At 44.6% G+C, this 17892-nt stretch overlaps 2 protein-coding genes across 7 annotated transcripts; one reads left to right on the top strand and one right to left on the bottom strand.

The window, feature by feature from the left end:
- Window positions 1-109: 109 nt before the first annotated feature.
- On the top strand, window positions 110-8224 carry LOC6535828. The gene is made up of 27 exons (XM_039376242.1): window positions 110-364; window positions 438-598; window positions 660-882; window positions 941-1333; window positions 1395-1558; window positions 1615-1845; window positions 1914-2117; window positions 2173-2257; window positions 2318-2594; window positions 2654-2855; window positions 2912-3137; window positions 3193-3305; window positions 3371-3520; window positions 3576-3743; window positions 3952-4084; window positions 4381-4541; window positions 4771-4987; window positions 5050-5439; window positions 5502-5665; window positions 5733-5963; window positions 6029-6232; window positions 6285-6369; window positions 6427-6703; window positions 6760-6961; window positions 7019-7244; window positions 7300-7562; window positions 7622-8224. Exons 1-27 carry the CDS (start codon window positions 256-258, stop codon window positions 7766-7768), a joined length of 5406 nt encoding a protein of 1801 aa, XP_039232176.1. The 5' UTR covers window positions 110-255; the 3' UTR covers window positions 7769-8224.
- On the bottom strand, window positions 7927-17113 carry LOC6535826 (leucine-rich repeat serine/threonine-protein kinase 1). 6 transcript variants are annotated; one of them, XM_015191884.3, is made up of 11 exons: window positions 16923-17113; window positions 16075-16234; window positions 14753-16012; window positions 12823-14697; window positions 12280-12765; window positions 11799-12174; window positions 10669-11739; window positions 10086-10613; window positions 9194-10026; window positions 8703-9135; window positions 7927-8643 (listed from the first exon to the last, which is right to left on the bottom strand). In XM_015191884.3, the coding sequence occupies exons 1-11, from the start codon at window positions 16939-16941 to the stop codon at window positions 8422-8424; spliced, it is 7263 nt and encodes a 2420-aa protein (XP_015047370.1). In that variant the 5' UTR covers window positions 16942-17113; the 3' UTR covers window positions 7927-8421. The 6 variants fall into 6 exon arrangements, with proteins under 6 accessions (XP_015047370.1, XP_015047372.1, XP_015047371.1 ...); XM_015191886.2 differs by having other exon boundaries at window positions 10669-11742; window positions 16923-17112; XM_015191885.3 differs by lacking the exon at window positions 16923-17113 and adding an exon at window positions 16299-16633.
- Between the last annotated feature and the right edge of the window lie 779 nt (window positions 17114-17892).

Raw genomic sequence — 17892 nt, 5'->3', positions numbered from 1 at the left:
GCAAATTATTCAACACTGGAAGCTTTCAAGTTCAAAAAGAATATTTTGAAAAACTTTCGAGTGGAATTCTTAAAGCAATTATGAGTGGCTATTCAGTTGAGAACGTGCGCTCAGCGACTAAGGAACTTCAAAGATATCGCGCTAGTTGGTGATCCAAAAATATACGTATATATTTAGATATACCCATTGTTAATAACCAGAAATCCAGCGGAGGGAGATGAAAAACTCTAAATCCAAACTTCAATAATTAAGGCGATGCATTTCTGTTGGATTTCTCTTATTATTCTCAGCCTTAATAAAGTGCAGGCTCAGTTTTATGGGGGTAATGCATACGAAGCATTCAGTGGTCAATCCATTCGCCTAGGTGAGTGAAATAGATTGAAGTGCTCGAGTGGTTTGCTTTCCACTTTTAGACTCAAAATAATTCATATATATAGGCCTTATCACCGACGACGCGACCGATAGAATCCGGCAGACTTTCGAGCACGCCATATCGGTGGTAAACAATGAACTGGGTGTTCCTTTGGTTGGGGAATCCGAGCAGGTGGACTACGGCAACTCCATCCAGGCATTTTCCCAACTTTGTAGGCTAATGCAGGTGAGCTACTTGCAGTGCGAAACAAGAGGAATTCCCTTGATTAACCTTTCTCGAGTTCCAGAGTGGAGTGGGAGCCGTCTTTGGACCAGCTGCCAGGCACACAGCCTCCCATCTTTTGAATGCCTGTGACTCGAAGGACATACCCTTCATATACCCGCATCTCTCCTGGGGATCCAATCCGGATGGTTTCAATCTGCATCCCAGTCCGGAGGATATCGCCAATGCGCTCTACGACATTGTAAATCAGTTCGAATGGTCCCGCTTTATATTCTGCTATGAATCCGGTTGGTGCTCCTAAGAATCCGCCTTGACTCCTAACTAATTATTGGTTCTGAACTAAAGCCGAGTACCTGAACATTTTGGATCACCTTATGACCCGATACGGCACCAAAGGACCTGTCATCAAAGTAATGCGCTACGATCTTAACTTGAATGGCAATTACAAATCGGTGCTCAGACGCATCAGGAAGTCGGAGGACAGTCGCATCGTGGTCGTGGGCTCAACAGGCGGCGTGGCGGAGCTACTGCGTCAAGCCCAACAGGTGGGCATCATGAACGAGGACTACACATACATCATTGGAAACCTTAACCTGCACACCTTTGACCTGGAGGAGTACAAGTACAGTGAGGCCAACATCACAGGTATACGAATGTTCTCACCTGATCAGGAGGAAGTGCGAGATCTGATGGAAAAGCTGCACCAAGAACTGGGGGAGAGTGAACCCGTAAATAGTGGTATTACATTGTAATTTTATGGAGATCATATGAAGCTATTTTCTGCAAAATTCTGTTTGAGGTTCTACATTCATCACCATGGACATGGCTCTTACCTATGATGCGGTACGTGTGATTGCGGAGACAACAAAACATCTGCCCTACCAACCTCAGATGCTAAACTGCTCCGAGCGCCACGACAATGTTCAACCCGATGGTTCCACTTTCAGGAACTACATGAGATCGGTTAGTAAGCCTTAGCAATCATTAATCCAATTGCTAAATTTTTAAAACTCATACAGTTGGAGATCAAAGAGAAAACCATCACAGGCCGCATATATTTCGAGGGAAATAAGCGCAAGGGTTTCACCTTCGACGTCATCGAACTGCAAACCAGTGGGTTGGTCAAGGTTGGCACTTGGGAGGAGGGCATGGACTTTGAGTTCCAACGGCCTCCCCAAGCTGTCAACTTCAATGACATTGACGATGGTTCTCTGGTCAACAAAACCTTCGTCGTTCTTATATCTGTGGCGGTACACTATAATTATTTTCATAGCTTTCTAGTTGTTTAAGATTTAACCGTCGGGAATTTAAATTACAGACCATGCCGTACGCCAGTCTGGTGGAAAGCATTGACACTCTAATAGGCAACAATCAGTACCAGGGCTATGGAGTGGATCTAATCAAAGAGTTGGCCGACAAGCTGGGCTTCAACTTTACCTTCCGCGATGGTGGTAATGACTATGGCTCCTTCAATAAGTCCACGAACTCCACATCAGGAATGCTTAAGGAAATTGTGGAAGGGGTAAATATCAAATTGAATCAAATAATTACGGATCGAAAATGAAATTTAATAACAGAGAGCTGATTTGGCCATTACCGATCTTACCATAACATCGGAGCGAGAGGAAGTTATCGATTTTTCCATTCCATTCATGAATTTGGGTGAGGCTTTTAAGTGGGAGTGCTAATTCCTTGTTCTGACTATACGATTTTGATTGCCAGGTATAGCCATTTTGTATGTAAAACCTCAGAAGGCCCCACCCGCTCTTTTTTCGTTCATGGACCCATTTTCTTCGGAGGTGTGGCTCTACTTGGGCATTGCCTATCTGGGCGTATCACTCTGCTTCTTTATTATAGGCCGACTTTCGCCCATCGAGTGGGATAATCCCTATCCATGTATTGAAGAGCCTGAAGAGCTGGAAAACCAATTTACTATCAATAACTCCCTTTGGTTCACCACCGGAGCTTTACTGCAGCAAGGTTCTGAAATTGCACCCAAGTAAGAGTAACCATTGATGATTGCTGAAAGTAGCTTTATAATCATATATATTTTTATAGAGCTCTCAGCACACGTACAATATCTGCGATTTGGTGGTTTTTCACCTTGATTATGGTGTCTTCCTACACCGCAAATTTGGCTGCCTTCTTGACCATCGAGAATCCCACTAGTCCTATCAACAGTGTTAAAGATTTGGCCGATAACAAGGACGACGTTCAGTATGGAGCTAAACGTACAGGATCTACGCGAAATTTCTTTTCGGTAAGCTAGGTAATAAAGTTAGGGTCGACGTTAAATAATATTTATTTAATACAAAGACGTCAGAGGAACCCATCTATATCAAAATGAACGAGTACTTGAACGCTCATCCGGAGATGCTGATGGAAAACAATCAGCAAGGCGTGGACAAGGTGAAGGCGGGCACCAAGTACGCTTTCCTCATGGAATCCACCTCCATTGAGTTTAACACGGTTAGGGAGTGCAATCTGACAAAGGTGGGAGATCCGCTGGATGAGAAGGGCTACGGCATAGCGATGGTGAAAAGTGGGTATTATAAACAATGATCCTTCTGATCTGGCGTACTAACTACCTCCGACAGATTGGCCCTATCGCGATAAGTTCAATAAGGCTCTGCTGGAGCTGCAGGAACAAGGTGTCTTGGCCAGGTTGAAGAATAAATGGTGGAATGAAGTTGGAGCCGGTGTATGCAGTGTATGTGAATTGTGGGCAGTGGGCTGTGGACTGTTAATAATCCCATAATAAAACTTTTGTTGCAGGCAAAAAGCGATAATAATGGGCCTTCCGAATTGGGGGTTGACAATCTGAGTGGCATCTACGTTGTCTTGATCATCGGATCCATAATTTCCATGATTATCTCCATTCTATGCTGGTGCTTCTTTGTCTACAAGAAAGCTAAGAACTATGCGGTGCAGTACATTTTACCTTCCAAAAAGAGCGTTAAATAATAAAATTTATTTTCAGGTACCGTTTTGCGATGCCTTGGCTGAGGAATTTAAAATTGTCATTCGCTTTTCGGAGAATGAAAGACCCCTAAAAAGTGCCCAATCCATATACTCTCGTAGCCGGAATTCATCTCAGTCCATAGAGTCCCTTAAAACTGATTCTGAGGAAAATATGCCGGTTGAGGATTAAATTTGAGATATTTCATGATTAATATTCTCTCCAAAGTTTCGGAAAAGCTCTCGATAATTTCACTCAAAACGTTTTCCAAATTGACATGTTGGAAGCAAAAATCAGTTTTCGTTTTTCACTCGTAGTGTTCAGTTCGGGAAACAAGAATTTTTTTCACTGAATGACAAATATATGTATATATAAATTCATATGTTTAAAATAAAAACCGTATAAAATGTTTTGCAACCATTTTATAATTTTGTGGAGCATTATTAGCATTAAAATTTCAGTTAACAGGGCTCAGTATGAGAACTTTGGCGGATTCAATAACATCCAAAGTTTGGGAAGTGTCCCCATCGGTAAGTAATTTCGAGAAGACGCCCCAAAATAACTCATTTGAAAAATGTGTGTCGCATGAGTTTTTTGGTCGTGCAGTTCCAAACAAACTGTTTTCAACGCGCGATTTATTTTTAATTTCTCATAAAGAGAACACGCTGTTCGTTCCATCAACGCTGAAAGCTCGTAAAAACGGTTTTAGTATTTGTTTGTTTATTTGGGTTTTCCGACTGAAGGGGACGGTCCAGTTGTTGTTTATAAACAAACCGGCATAAGGGAAATGGCCAAAAGTGGATGAGAGAGACTTTCTCGGTTTCAGGTCTGCTCACCGACCAGAACACGGAGCAGATGAACATAGTCTTCGACCATGCCATCGATGTCGCCAACCAGGAGGTGGGCACCACTTTGACTGCCCTCAAGGAGGAGGTTAACTACGGGGATGCGTACCAGAGCTACGGCAGGCTGTGCAGGATGTTGGAGGTAAGTATTGACTAAATCTTGGTGTTAATATGCGTATGTCGATTAGGGTTGGCACAATTTTGATTTTATCAGCAAACAGTAATGTTCCTCGACTATTCCATCAATTATAATGGGAATGCGATGGAGACAAGTTTGAATTTTACAACGAATTCTCCGGTCTTTTATAACTTGCTGTTTGTAACTATATACTCGTATATATGTATATAATATGTTTTTTATTACTTTTTAGACAGGCATCGCTGGAGTGTTTGGACCCTCGTCGCGGCACACTGCCGTCCACCTGATGTCCATATGCGACGCCATGGACATACCCCACATCTACTCCTACATGAGTGAGAACGCGGAGGGATTTAATCTGCACCCGCATCCGTCTGACCTGGCCAAAGCTCTGTACAGCCTAATCACGGAGTTCAATTGGACCCGCTTCATTTTCCTCTACGAGTCGGGTAAGCTGTCTATGCATTTCATCATAAAAGATTTTCATAAAAGAATCCCAAATGACTTGCAGCCGAGTATCTAAACATTTTGAACGAGTTAACCACGATGTTAGGAAAGAGTGGAACTGTGATCACGGTGCTGCGATACGACATGCAGTTGAATGGCAATTACAAACAGGTCCTTCGACGGGTTCGAAAGTCCGTGGATAATCGAATTGTGGTCGTGGGCTCCAGTGAAACGATGCCAGAGTTCCTAAACCAGGCGCAACAAGTGGGCATCATCAACGAGGATTACAAGTACATAATCGGTAATCTGGACTTTCACTCTTTCGATTTGGAGGAGTACAAGTACAGTGAGGCCAATATAACAGGTCTGCGCTTATTTTCTCCTGAAAAAATGGCCGTCAAGGAACTGCTCATTAAGTTGGGTTACCCCACCGATCAGGATGAGTTCAGGAATGGTAATCAATATTTGGTATGCTTTAAATTTCAAGTAACAAAGTAATTTGATTGTTTCTGTAAGGTTCTTGTCCCATAACCGTGGAAATGGCCCTAACCTACGATGCCGTCCAGTTGTTTGCACAGACCCTAAAGAACCTTCCCTTCAAGCCGGTGCCCCAAAATTGCTCGCAAAGAACAGAAAGCGTCCGAGATGATGGTTCCTCCTTCAAGAATTATATGCGAACTGTAAATAGGAAAAATAAATAGAAAAAAATCCCTTAAAACTCACTCCATTTACTTTTGATCTTTACAGCTGCGCCTCACGGATCGTCTGCTTACGGGACCCATCTACTTCGAAGGAAACGTCCGCAAGGGGTACCACCTGGATATCATCGAACTGCAACCGTCGGGAATCGTCAAGGTGGGCACATGGGACGAGGAACGGCAGTATAGACCACAGCGACTGGCACCCACCACTGCCCAATTCGATAGCGTTGACAATTCGCTGGCCAATAAGACCTTTATTATCTTGCTCTCGGTACCGGTAGGTGGCAGTACGATTCAAGCCACTTTAATCACCTAAAAACATACTGAAATACAACATTACAGAACAAACCATATGCCCAACTGGTGGAGACCTACAAGCAGCTAGAGGGTAACAGCCAGTATGAGGGATACGGTGTCGATCTAATCAAGGAACTGGCCGATAAGCTGGGCTTCAATTTTACATTCGTAAACGGCGGCAATGATTATGGATCGTACAACAAATCCACAAATGAATCCACGGGCATGCTGAGGGAGATAATGACTGGGGTGCGAGATTCTTTCAATCTTTTAACCCGTTAATAAGCAAATATTTTTACAGCGAGCTGACCTGGCTATCACGGATTTGACCATTACTTCTGAGCGTGAACAGGCTTTAGACTTTACCATACCCTTCATGAATCTGGGCATGTCACATATTAGCTCACTTAAAATAAGTCATATAATACATACATACATTTCAGGCATTGCAATTCTCTATTTGAAGCCCCAGAAAGCCAAACCTGAGCTCTTTACCTTCATGGACCCTTTTTCGGAGGAAGTCTGGTGGTTCCTAGGTTTTTCCTTTTTGGGCGTTTCCTTGAGTTTCTTCATATTGGGCCGTCTGTCGCCAAGCGAATGGGATAACCCGTATCCTTGTATTGAGGAGCCAGAAGAACTAGAAAACCAGTTTACAATAGGCAACTCGATTTGGTTTACAACTGGAGCTCTGCTTCAGCAGGGTTCTGAAATTGGTCCTAAGTATGAAAATTATCCCGAACATAGAAAGTATTTATATTTATGTATATCTTCTTTAGAGCTTTATCCACTCGAACTGTAGCCAGTTTCTGGTGGTTCTTTACGCTGATTGTCGTCTCTTCTTACACCGCCAATTTGGCTGCCTTTTTGACCATTGAAAAACCGCAAAGTTTAATCAACAGCGTAGACGATCTGGCAGATAACAAGGATGGTGTGGTTTACGGTGCAAAGAAAACTGGATCCACCAGAAACTTCTTTATGGTAATCTCGAAATTATTTTTATTTTAACGGGCTACAATGAAAATATAAACTCCATAGACCTCCGCGGAAGAACGATATAAGAAGATGAATAAATTCATGTCCGACAATCCTCAATATCTCACTGAAGACAACATGGAGGGAGTAAATCGAGTTAAGACCAATACCCACTATGCGTTTTTGATGGAATCCACTTCCATTGAGTATAATACCAAGCGTGAATGCAATCTTAAAAAGATTGGAGATGCATTGGATGAGAAAGGCTATGGAATAGCCATGAGGAAGGGTAAGTAATGTATCTTCAGAATATTACATTGAACTCTATATCTTGAAAATATTAGATTGGCCGCATCGCGGCAAGTTCAATAATGCCCTCCTGGAACTCCAGGAACAGGGAGTGCTGGAGAAAATGAAGAACAAGTGGTGGAACGAGGTGGGCACCGGAATTTGCGCCACCAAAGAGGATGCTCCTGATGCGACACCTTTGGATATGAATAACCTGGAGGGAGTTTTCTTCGTACTCCTCGTCGGAAGTTGCTGCGCCTTGCTTTACGGGATTATCAGCTGGGTTTTGTTTGTGATGAAGAAAGCTCATCACTATCGAGTGGGTTGACATCTTCCGCACGGTAGGCAACCGTAATTATTTGCTTTAATTTGTTACAGGTTCCGTTGCGCGACGCTCTCAAGGAGGAATTCCAGTTCGTTATCGATTTCAATAATTATGTACGGGTATTGAAAAACTCCGCTTCCATCTACTCGCGCAGTCGTCACTCCTCGATGTCAGTAGCTTCAGTGGCCCAATCGCAGTAGAAAGAAATCCCTTTCACTCGTCGAATGCCGGTTGGAAAATATTTGTTTTTTCGCATGCATAATATATAATGTATGTATATAATGTTTTACATATAACCTGAATTTAAAAGTTTTTAAATAGATTTCTTAATTTTTAAATATATTAAAAAGACTTTTTATTTTTGATGCAAGTTTTTATTCAAAGATTTAAAAACTTCTTAAGTTGATCTGCGGAATGTAATAGATTTGGTTCTGTTACAAAACAATAAAAAAGGAAAATAAAGAAAATAAAATATTCGATGAATTTTTATGATTGCATTAACGACAATTTTGAGCAAAAACTTCTAAAAACGGGGAATTTTTGTTTTCGTGTTAAAATTATAAGTAAACGCACCCTAAGTCCTACAATGAATTGTAGAACTGACAAAAATTATAAGCTGTGTAACATTTTTTAATAAATAAATACAAAAGGTACAAAATGATATGAAAAATTGCAAAGGAAATAGATTGCACCTCCTATATGTCAAATATATTAAAAAATCGGCAATAATATTACATAACATTTCACAGGAAATATATACTCCTCAGCGAATAATCCTCTTATGTATCTAGCACCTTCTCACCATTTTTGTGTATGGATTAAATACTTAAACAAATATCGAATGAGATCGAATTTAGGTCCAGTGCTTCGCGCGCCACAACAGGCAATGTATGTGATTATCCACATCCGCCGGTGGAACGGATTTGGCTACACCATGTGTAGGTGTGTTGACGGCAGAGCTCTTGGTGGATGACTCTGCGGAGTCCATGTAGCGTGAGATCAGAGAACGATATCGCCTTCCGATCGTGGCGATCAGTGGAACATTGTCTTTACAAAGGGTTATTATAGATTTTATCTGTAAGAAAATGGAATTTTTAGTATCCACATATTCAACGAACAATTTTCCAATCTTACCTCATTTTCATAAGGTCGGAAAACACTAATGGGGCGCAGGGTGTGCACCTCGGCCACGATTAAGCAGCCCCAGGTCGTCCCAATATACAGTTCTAAATTGTGAGCCGCCAGTGCTGAGATCTGACATTTTATGAGGTTGACATGTTCATCAATCGCAATACTTTGCAGAGACTCAGAGCAGGGGAGCAGCTTTGAGCAGTCCAGCTTGTTTTCTATCCGTTTAGAGATAGCACCCCACTGGTACACCATACAACCGGGATATAGACAACTAAAGACATGGCTAGCATTGCTGCACATTCGAGCCACCTTGACGTCCTCAATGAGATTGGGTTCCTCGCTGTGGCATAAAGCCTGATGTCCGGACACGCCGCTCTCGTTCAACGGAAATACATTTATCTTTCCAGCAATCTCGCCACACCACAATTCATAGGTTCTATAAAAAAGCACACTTCAGACTTAAAAGAAATTTAGTTTTAAATTTGTCAGCTTACCCATCCACAAGAACGGAACAAGCGGCGTGCAACACGAAACCAGAACAGATCTCCGTAAGCACAAAGGAGCCCTCGGCAAATGCGCAATTGGTGGGCATCTGCGTGGCGTCAACCAGGAACACCCGACCGTTATGCGTGCCGACGGCCACGCGAGCTATTTTCTCCATGTAGACTAGACTGATCACAGCTGACTTAATGTTTGGATCGAGCATGTACGAAAATAAGTGGACATAGCTGGATGTGCTATAGGCGTGCAGGTTACCGGAAACGTCGCCCATCCAGATGGCATCACCCACCAGGCAGCAGCACAGCATGTTCATCTTGGGCAAACGTTGAGCCGATCGGGCACGTGAATTGGCACCGTTTTCGGGTGTCTTGGGCGGTGCCACCTGTGGCTGCGGAGAACAACTGATGCTGTTGCACTGCAGTAGGCTGCCCGAAGGGGAGCAGTCCAGAATATCGATGCGAGAGCCGAAGGACGGAAGCCACAGCTCTAGGCCAGTTCGCTCATCATCGCCCATACCAACAAGCGACTGAAAAACCCCGCAAACAATCTTCTCGCTATGCGGCATGGCCACGACATCCAGCAGGTGGATGCACTCCGGTGCACTAAGTATGGAAACAATCTGACTTGCGGTCGGTCTGCGACGAGGCTGTTCGTGCCAACACAAGACCATAAGATCCAAACAGCAAGTTGGAAACTGGGTTTCCCTTTGAGTCAGAGCCGGACGACTACCCTCCAAGATGCACTCTTTAATGGATTCGTGACCCTCGAAAGGTTGTCGCAAACTGATATTCTCGTAAATAAACATTCCAAATGAGAAGCAGTCCACCTGACATTATAGCTTCGATAAAACAACTGATTTAAGAGTAATAAAAAATATAAACATACCTTTTCAGTATACTCCTCCTCACCATTGTAGCGTATGATCTCGGGAGCCATGAAACCCTCAGTGCCGCCAAATCCTTTAGCTCCACTTGGAGCTGTTTGCCTGCTGATTCCGTAGTCGGCAATTTTTATATGCACATGGTTGCGGGGACTGTCTTCAGTGTGAGGTTGTGGGAGCTCCCAAACCAGGACATTTTCAGACTTTAGATCGCGGTAAATGATTCTTCTGCGATGCAAGTATTCGATTGCTCGTGCCGCCTGGAGAACAAGGGTCTGGAAAGTATGCGGACCCATGTGGGCTCCACTGCGTCGGTAATGCCGGAGCAAAGCGTCCAGACCGCCCAGAGGAGCTAGTTCCAGAACCAGAGCTAATGGTTTAATGCAGATCCCGACCAAGGGTACAATATTTGGATGCTTCAGGGTTAAAAGTACTGCTAGTTCCTGACGGGCAGTGCAGTAGGCTTTGCAAGAGTGCTGAAGTGGATCCCGATCCCATTTGCCGACAGCTACCTTAAAGGCCATCAAAGCGCTCTAAAAGGAAAAATTACAATGAATTGCAGTGCATTCATTAAGTTGTCGCACTCACCTCCTTCGCCCGAGCTCCCGGAGGCACTGGCTGAAGCATTTTCATTGCCACCGGCTTAAAGGATCTGGCGCCCCTTACCTTGCAGTTTGCTTTAAAAACGAATCCAAAAGCGCCTCGACCAAGGAGCGATCCTTTGGTGATGCACTCACTTGGAATAGTGTGCTTATCTGGAATATCGGCAAAGATGACGTCCGGCGCAAGCTGAGCCATAGACTGTTCAAGATGAACAGGGCAACTGATCTTGCTTTGATTATAAACGGACAAAATGCACTCTTCAATCATCCAGGCATAACAAACATTTGAGTTATCAGGCAAGTGAAAGCCAGGATGACCATCCACTGAAGTATTGCGCGAAGAGCCGGCTGAGTCGGGACCGACGCCCGAGTCTGCGTCCGATCCCGCTCCCAAAGAATCCTCCGATCGGCGCTCCTTTCTTGCTGTGGCGTTTAAATATGCCGAGAAAACGTTTAAAGCACCATCCTCTCCGGGATCACCTACACCGTGCAGAAAGTATGCTCCCGCTCCACGCCTACTACTTCGACTTGGTCGATTGCAACCCACTGGAGGCACTTCCCGATCAGAGGGTTCGTTGTTCTGCTGCAGCTTCCAAAGACAGCGCGGACATAACACCAATCGAGTGATTAGGAATCGACCCTCCGAAGTGTGCACAAACCGCGTTCCCAAGGAAGGATACCAGTCCTCCAAAAGCAAGTCAATATGGTCCACTGTTAGGGCCAAAAGCTTGGCCACCTGAGACATGTGCGGCCGAGTCTCGGCCAGCAACTGTCGCTCATTGTCATCTACTTCTTGCGATATGTTTACTTCATGAAGAGGAAAGTAAACTTCCAGAATGCTGGAGGAGCTGAGATTTACATCGCCCCAGATTCCATCTTGTTTCAGCTTAAACCGGCAGCCATCAGTGCGAAAAGGTTGCGTTCGCTCTGTCTTCTGAAATGGTACTTCCCAGATCTTGAATATTAAAATAGGTCCATAGTACAGTGCTAAGCCTGTCTGCCAAAGATTCCACTGGGTATCCTGCTCCAACGATGTGCGTATATCGAAGTCCGAGTACTTCTGGAAAATAAAGATTGGACCCACAACTTGCATGTGATGTAAAATGTTCGACTTACATCTTCCGAAGCCATATAAACGCCCCGAATCGCTTCTATTATCTGTTCATCAGCTAAAATCCGTGTGATTAACCTAGACCAAAACCCGGACGGGAAATAAGTCATCAACAGAATGCGACGCAACCCTTGGCTAGCCGATCCAGAAGAAGATGATGAGGGAGAAGTTGACCTCTGCTCGTATATCAAATTATTAAGATTTACTTCTTGCGATACAGAGCAACCCAAACTACGGCCGCGAGAACGTTGCGATAGCTTAACTGTGCTTCCTGAATTGGGTGTTAATGACTCCTGCGAAGGCAGTAGGGAGGGTATGAGTAGCGTTCTCGAGTCCCACGTTAAAGCCACCTCGAACTTGTTAAGTAGGCTGACTATGTAGCTTAAAGAAGGAATTTTTAATTAATACAAAGATATTTCACCTCATTATTAATTAACAAAACAACTAAAAAAATTGTTCTGCAAATCCAGTTAAAGAAATATTTACCTTCGGTTTCCATTTCCTTGAACCTGCACACTGCGAAACAACATCTGCAGATCATCTAATTTCATCACGCCTGTCGGGGCAAAGGGATTGATCTCCCGCACGGTGACCACATGGGCCAGCATGTCACAAAGCCACTGCGGATCGAGAAAGTAGTAGTCCCTCAGCGTAGCATCGTCATAGTGCAATAAAATTCCATTTTCGTGGCACCAAGTTGTGGCCTGCTGCAACTCAGCGATATCCCGAAAGCTCTTGTAGTTGTGCAATCGCATCTGTTCGGTGACCAAGCACCTGTATTGTTCGCCATCCAGGACGGGATCTCGTCCAGCAGCGCGCAGATTGCATGCAATCACATTCACAATGTCCTCCAAGGCAATGTAGCTGGCGGGGATCTTTTGCAGTAACATGGGCTCCTTGGACCCGGGGGATCGCAGTTGCATGGCGGTGTCGTAAATAATGTTGGCCAATAAATGGATATTGTGCAGGGTCCTACAATTCAAAGCCTACAATTCAGAGTCCTACAAATTCAATTCACTTCACACTTACCGGCAACTTATTTCGATGGAATCAATCACACGTGGCAGCCCTATTTTTTCCGCATCAGGAATTGCGATAAACTTCTCCCGAATCAATTGCTGCAGTTGCTCGGCCTTTTGGGGAGAGATGGATTCACCAACGGCATCAAAGTGTGTGCCCACTATGATTACGGGGGAGTTGGGAGCCCTCGCTTGAATGTTGCCAAGCCACTGCAGCAACTCCGCCAGGCCCTTGTGACCGTCGCTGATGCGCCACAGCACCAAATACAAACTTCGTTTGGATAAAAAGTACTGATGTGTAGCGTAGTACTCCTTCTGGCCACCAAAATCCCAAGTACGAAACACCACTGGGCCGTGGGATCCGGGCGCTCGCTTCCGTTTCTCACATATCCATGTTCCAATGTCCACTCCTACTGTGGAAATGTTTGCGCTAGAAGAGGACGAATGACGATGAGATCGAGATGTGCTGCGTGCGTGTCCCATTCGCTTGGTCCAATGATTTTCACTCGCTCGTGATCGATGAGAGCCGGAGCTGGACCCTGAGCCCGCTCCCTGGCGCAGTAAGTCCAGCAGAGTGCTCTTCCCGATTCCAGCCACACCCACCACCATTAGCTTCATTCGTGCATAGGGCTGAGCATCCTCGTAAATAGATTTAAGGTATCCCACAATGTCCATCGTCTTGTGCTTCTTGCTCTCGATCATAGAGCGTAGTGGCTCCTGCAGTAGACAGCCGCGCGTGTTGAGATTCCAAAGCCTCGAAAGGAGCCCCAAGTGCGGTGGCAGCTCCGTGATGTTGACGTTGCCACTAATATTCAGCACTGATAGACTGCTCAGTTCATGCAGCGAAGCGGGAATCTCCTTCAGGCAATTGTTTGTCATATCCAGCATAGATAGGTTGGGAAATATCACCTTAGACCGGTTGACCCCTACCACACTCCAGTCGGCGTCCTCGCTCTCATTGAAAAGGGTTGTAGCATCATCAGTTGACAGCTGGATGCGGGTAAGCAGATTGTCAGCCAGAATCAGTGTGCGTAGGGCCTCTAGGCGCAGATGACGCCTGTGCCGACAAACACTTTTTAATACCGAAGCTCGAAACGATGTGGCAGAGGAGTTACTGCTCTTTGAGGAGGCAGTCTTATAATCGTCATCTCGACCCTCTGGTGGCTGGACACAACTGTAGCACAGTAAATGCGGATCTGATTCAGTAATCCGTGGTAGACTTGGCCAGCAGGATATCTCGTTGTGACTTAGGTCCAACTGCTTAAGTGTTGCCGGATAACTGGTTACATGTCCCATAGAACGCAGACTGTTGTATGACATATTCAGCCGGGTTAAGTTTACAGCCAGACAGGGCAGAGCAGCGGGGATACTGGTGAAAAGGTTATTTGCTATATTTAAACTACTTAGCTGGGAGGAGCCCGCACCAGGTGTCTTTCCATCACCTAAATCTTGTTCATGCTGCCACTTCATGTCATTATCGGTTATGTCCAGACTAGCCGACCAGAGATTGCGATGGGTTAGCCGTTGCTGAGTCACATTTCGCGGTTTGTTTGATATCGGCTCCTCAAAAGATTGCAAATGCAATTTTTCAAGGCTCAGCAGTGAACTGCTAGTCTGCATTGGCGGCACAGGAAGATCCCGCAATAGGTTGAAGGCCACATTAAGTTCGCGCAGCTTGGGCGCACGCCACAGGTCAAAGGGAAGCTGTTGTAGTTTGTTATTTGAAACATCTAATATAGATAGGGCGGGAAGGTGAAAAATGGCGGCCGGTAGCGTTGTTAATTGGTTGTCCTGTAGAAAAAACTCATCCAGTACCGGACAACCATATGTCTGGCCCATTGGTGCAGGCAGATAGGTTATCTTGTTTTGCGCCACATTTAAATATCTGTAATGGAATACTATTATAATTCTTAATAACTTAATATTTTATGTTCACTAACCTTAGGCTAACCAAATGGAACAGCTCCTGTGGAATTGACGTTAGAACGTTGTGCGAGAAATCAATTCGCGTAATAGCTGTCAGAGCTACCTCATTGAGTCGAGGATGCGATTGTAGCTTGGGATTCAGCAGCAACACACCACTGACCATCCAGGGTACCCTTACTACAGACAATTGGACACTGGAGCCCATGCTGTGCCAGTCAATAATGGTTGGATTGTTGGGGAACATAGCGCTGTAGGATATGTTGCTGGTAGATGGCAAAAATACGTTCACCTCCACTGGTGTGGGAAGACCCTTCTTGTTGATCTTGTAGTCAGAGTCCGGATGGACTCGTCGGGCCAAAAGGCGGCTCAGGATGGCTTCGTCGCACCCAGTAATAGCCATTCCAATGGCCGTGCCATTATCATCGCGGGCTCCATGCTTTAGCAAGAGATCCAACATAGCCAGCGACCTTTGTTTGCAGGCCTCTGCAATGGGGACATTACTGAGCCCATATATTTCTTCGCTACATTTCGGGTCGTTGTGATCCTCAACTGGCTTGGCTACAATATTCGGATTTGCTCCATGCTGTAACAGCGACTGCACCACGTCTAGGTGGCCGCCCCGAACGGCCGCTAGAAGAGCTGTCTCTCTCGCCGCTCCACAGAGCAGATTGACGTTAATGGGACACCGTTGGCATTCAGTTGACTCTTGGGAAGCTAGGTCGTCGGGTCCTTCCGACTCCCCAGATATGTGCAGTTTGGACATGATAGCCTGAATGCCAAATGAAATGCGTTTCCTGGTGGGCGTAATAGGAGTGCTCACTGAGCTGGCGGAATCGCCCAACGTACGGCGACATTGGAGCTGCCACTTTAGAAGCACGCCAACCAGCTGCTTGTTTCCTAGGATGCTGGCTATGTACAGACTGGTCTGACCCGTCACATCATGAGCGTTAGCGTCGAAGGGGAGTCGCCATTCCCACTTGCCGTCCTCGTCGCGATATGTCTGGTAGAGGTAGTCGGGATAACTGTAGCTGATAAGGAGTTCCAGCAGCTTGGTATGTCCATTGATGCAGGCGGCATGCAACGGCAGCCAGCGTTCTACCGTCGGTTGCTGAATCAGTTCTGGAAAACGGTCTAGCATCAGTCGTGCGATGCCCAAGTGACCGCTGTGGACAGCGGCGTACAAGGGTGAGTACTTGGTTACAGCATGGGAGCGACCATCCGCTCCAGCATCCAGTAATCGCTGAGTAATGCTCTCGTAACCAGATTGGCAGGCTCTGAAATAAGACCAATATTAGTACGGCTCGAAATTTACTAATTATAAAAGACTTTTTCTCACAGAAATAGTAGGGTATTCGCTCCTGATGGAGCCATATTGACTATAATCTGCCGCTCAGTTCCCAGAGCCGCCAGCAGCACCCGCACAGTCCGCTCATCGCCTGAGCTAACTGCCGTTCGCAGTTCCCCGTGTTTGATCTGACGCACTTCCTCGCGGGCATCTGTAAGAGATAAGTTTTCATTGTTTAAAAATACCCGACATCTTCGGACTTAACAAATTCACACCCCGTATTGAGGATGCCTCAATGACCTCATCCACGAAGTAGTCGCAGGCTTCCAGAGCTGTTTCAGTTCCAGGTTTGGGCTGTTCCATGCTGAATTTCCAAGACATTATGTAACCCAAATCGGTGAGAAAAAGCCCCAAAAATAAATAGGCATCGGAGACGATGACCGAACGCGCCGCTGGCAAAAACTGAACTGCGGAAAATCGATGGCCACGTTTTTGTGGTCATTGATCCAGGCCGTATTTTGTCGCACTGCGCAAGTCGCGGCCCAAGAAGCGCGGCAACTGTTGCACTTGGTCATGGACTGGCATTGGGTGCGTGGCATTTGTTTTGATTGTCTCTACGTGGGTGTCAGATGCTCCAGTGCTTGCAGTGCACTAGTTGCTTCTGTGGGGTGGTGACTATTTAAAAAAACGTTTTTGCGCGCCCACTTCATTGCACCAAAGTCACCCTGTGGGCTTGCTGGTGTTGTTGAAAAACCAATAACAACTGGTTGGAGTTTTAATTTGCATAGTCAAACATATAATGCTTAGTTTGCCCTCTGACCGGGTTAAATAGTGCACAAAGCTATCATATATTTCATATTATGCATTTCATAATTTCATAAAATGTTAAGTTATCTCACCTTCATCGGAGTCGCTCATTATTTTGATTGCGTTTTTCACGAGATATTCAAGTCATTCATAGTAACTTATAAATGGGAAGTAGATATAGTCCAGATTGGCCAGTAGCACGTTTACAAAGCACTACTTCAATATTTTGCACATTTTTCGAAATTTTCACTTTGTTTACCTTTTTGCCAACAAGCAATGTGACCGGTGCCTGTTTGCTAAAATATATCTCCTCATTTTGGCACGATATGTGATGTTAACCGCTCGGTGTGAACAAACTATCGGAAGTTATTGCCATCAAACAGTGGCGTAAGCAGAAGTTTTAAATTTCCCCATAAGACAATACCATAATTAAGTCATAAATATTGATTTTTGTATGTAATTAACTTAAAATGTACAAAAAGTTTTCACCTTAGAATGATTAAAATAGTGCCTTAAAACTTTTAGAGGACTTTACTATTATTTTGCCTTCGCCACATCTTAGAACAAATAAGACTTTATTTCATCTTTTTTACGGGATGCTTAAATAATTTGGTGCTTTTGATTTCCGAAAGCATATATGAATGCCAAGGATGAAAAGCGAGGTAGTGTCCTATGTTTCTGGTACTTCGCATTGCTAGCAGATTTGCCAACAGTAATATCGATAATGCTTACATTTTGATCGACTGTTACTTATATTTGCACTTAATTTATTTGTATTTAATTGAACCTAGCTGTTGTTTTATCTGTAATGACTGAATTGACCGAATTTGACGAGGATTTAATAGTTCTTAGCTACCGTTTACAAGACTATATAATTTTCGCTAAATTGTATAGCCGCTTTCAAAATCCTGTTACTAACTGGTTACAAACAAGGCTTTCTTTAGCGGAGTGTTTTTTTTATTTTTATATATGTACATAATTCCAACGGTGACCTTTATAGATACATCTATCGAAAGAAACGCTATCGATATAACCCACCAAATGCCCAGAACGCCTTGTGCT

Source organism: Drosophila yakuba, chromosome 3R (genome assembly GCF_016746365.2).
Source record: "Drosophila yakuba strain Tai18E2 chromosome 3R, Prin_Dyak_Tai18E2_2.1, whole genome shotgun sequence".
Taxonomy (NCBI): Eukaryota; Metazoa; Arthropoda; class Insecta; order Diptera; family Drosophilidae; genus Drosophila; species Drosophila yakuba.
Note: the sequence above shows the minus strand (reverse complement) of the source record. Positions and strands in the feature narration are given on the sequence as shown.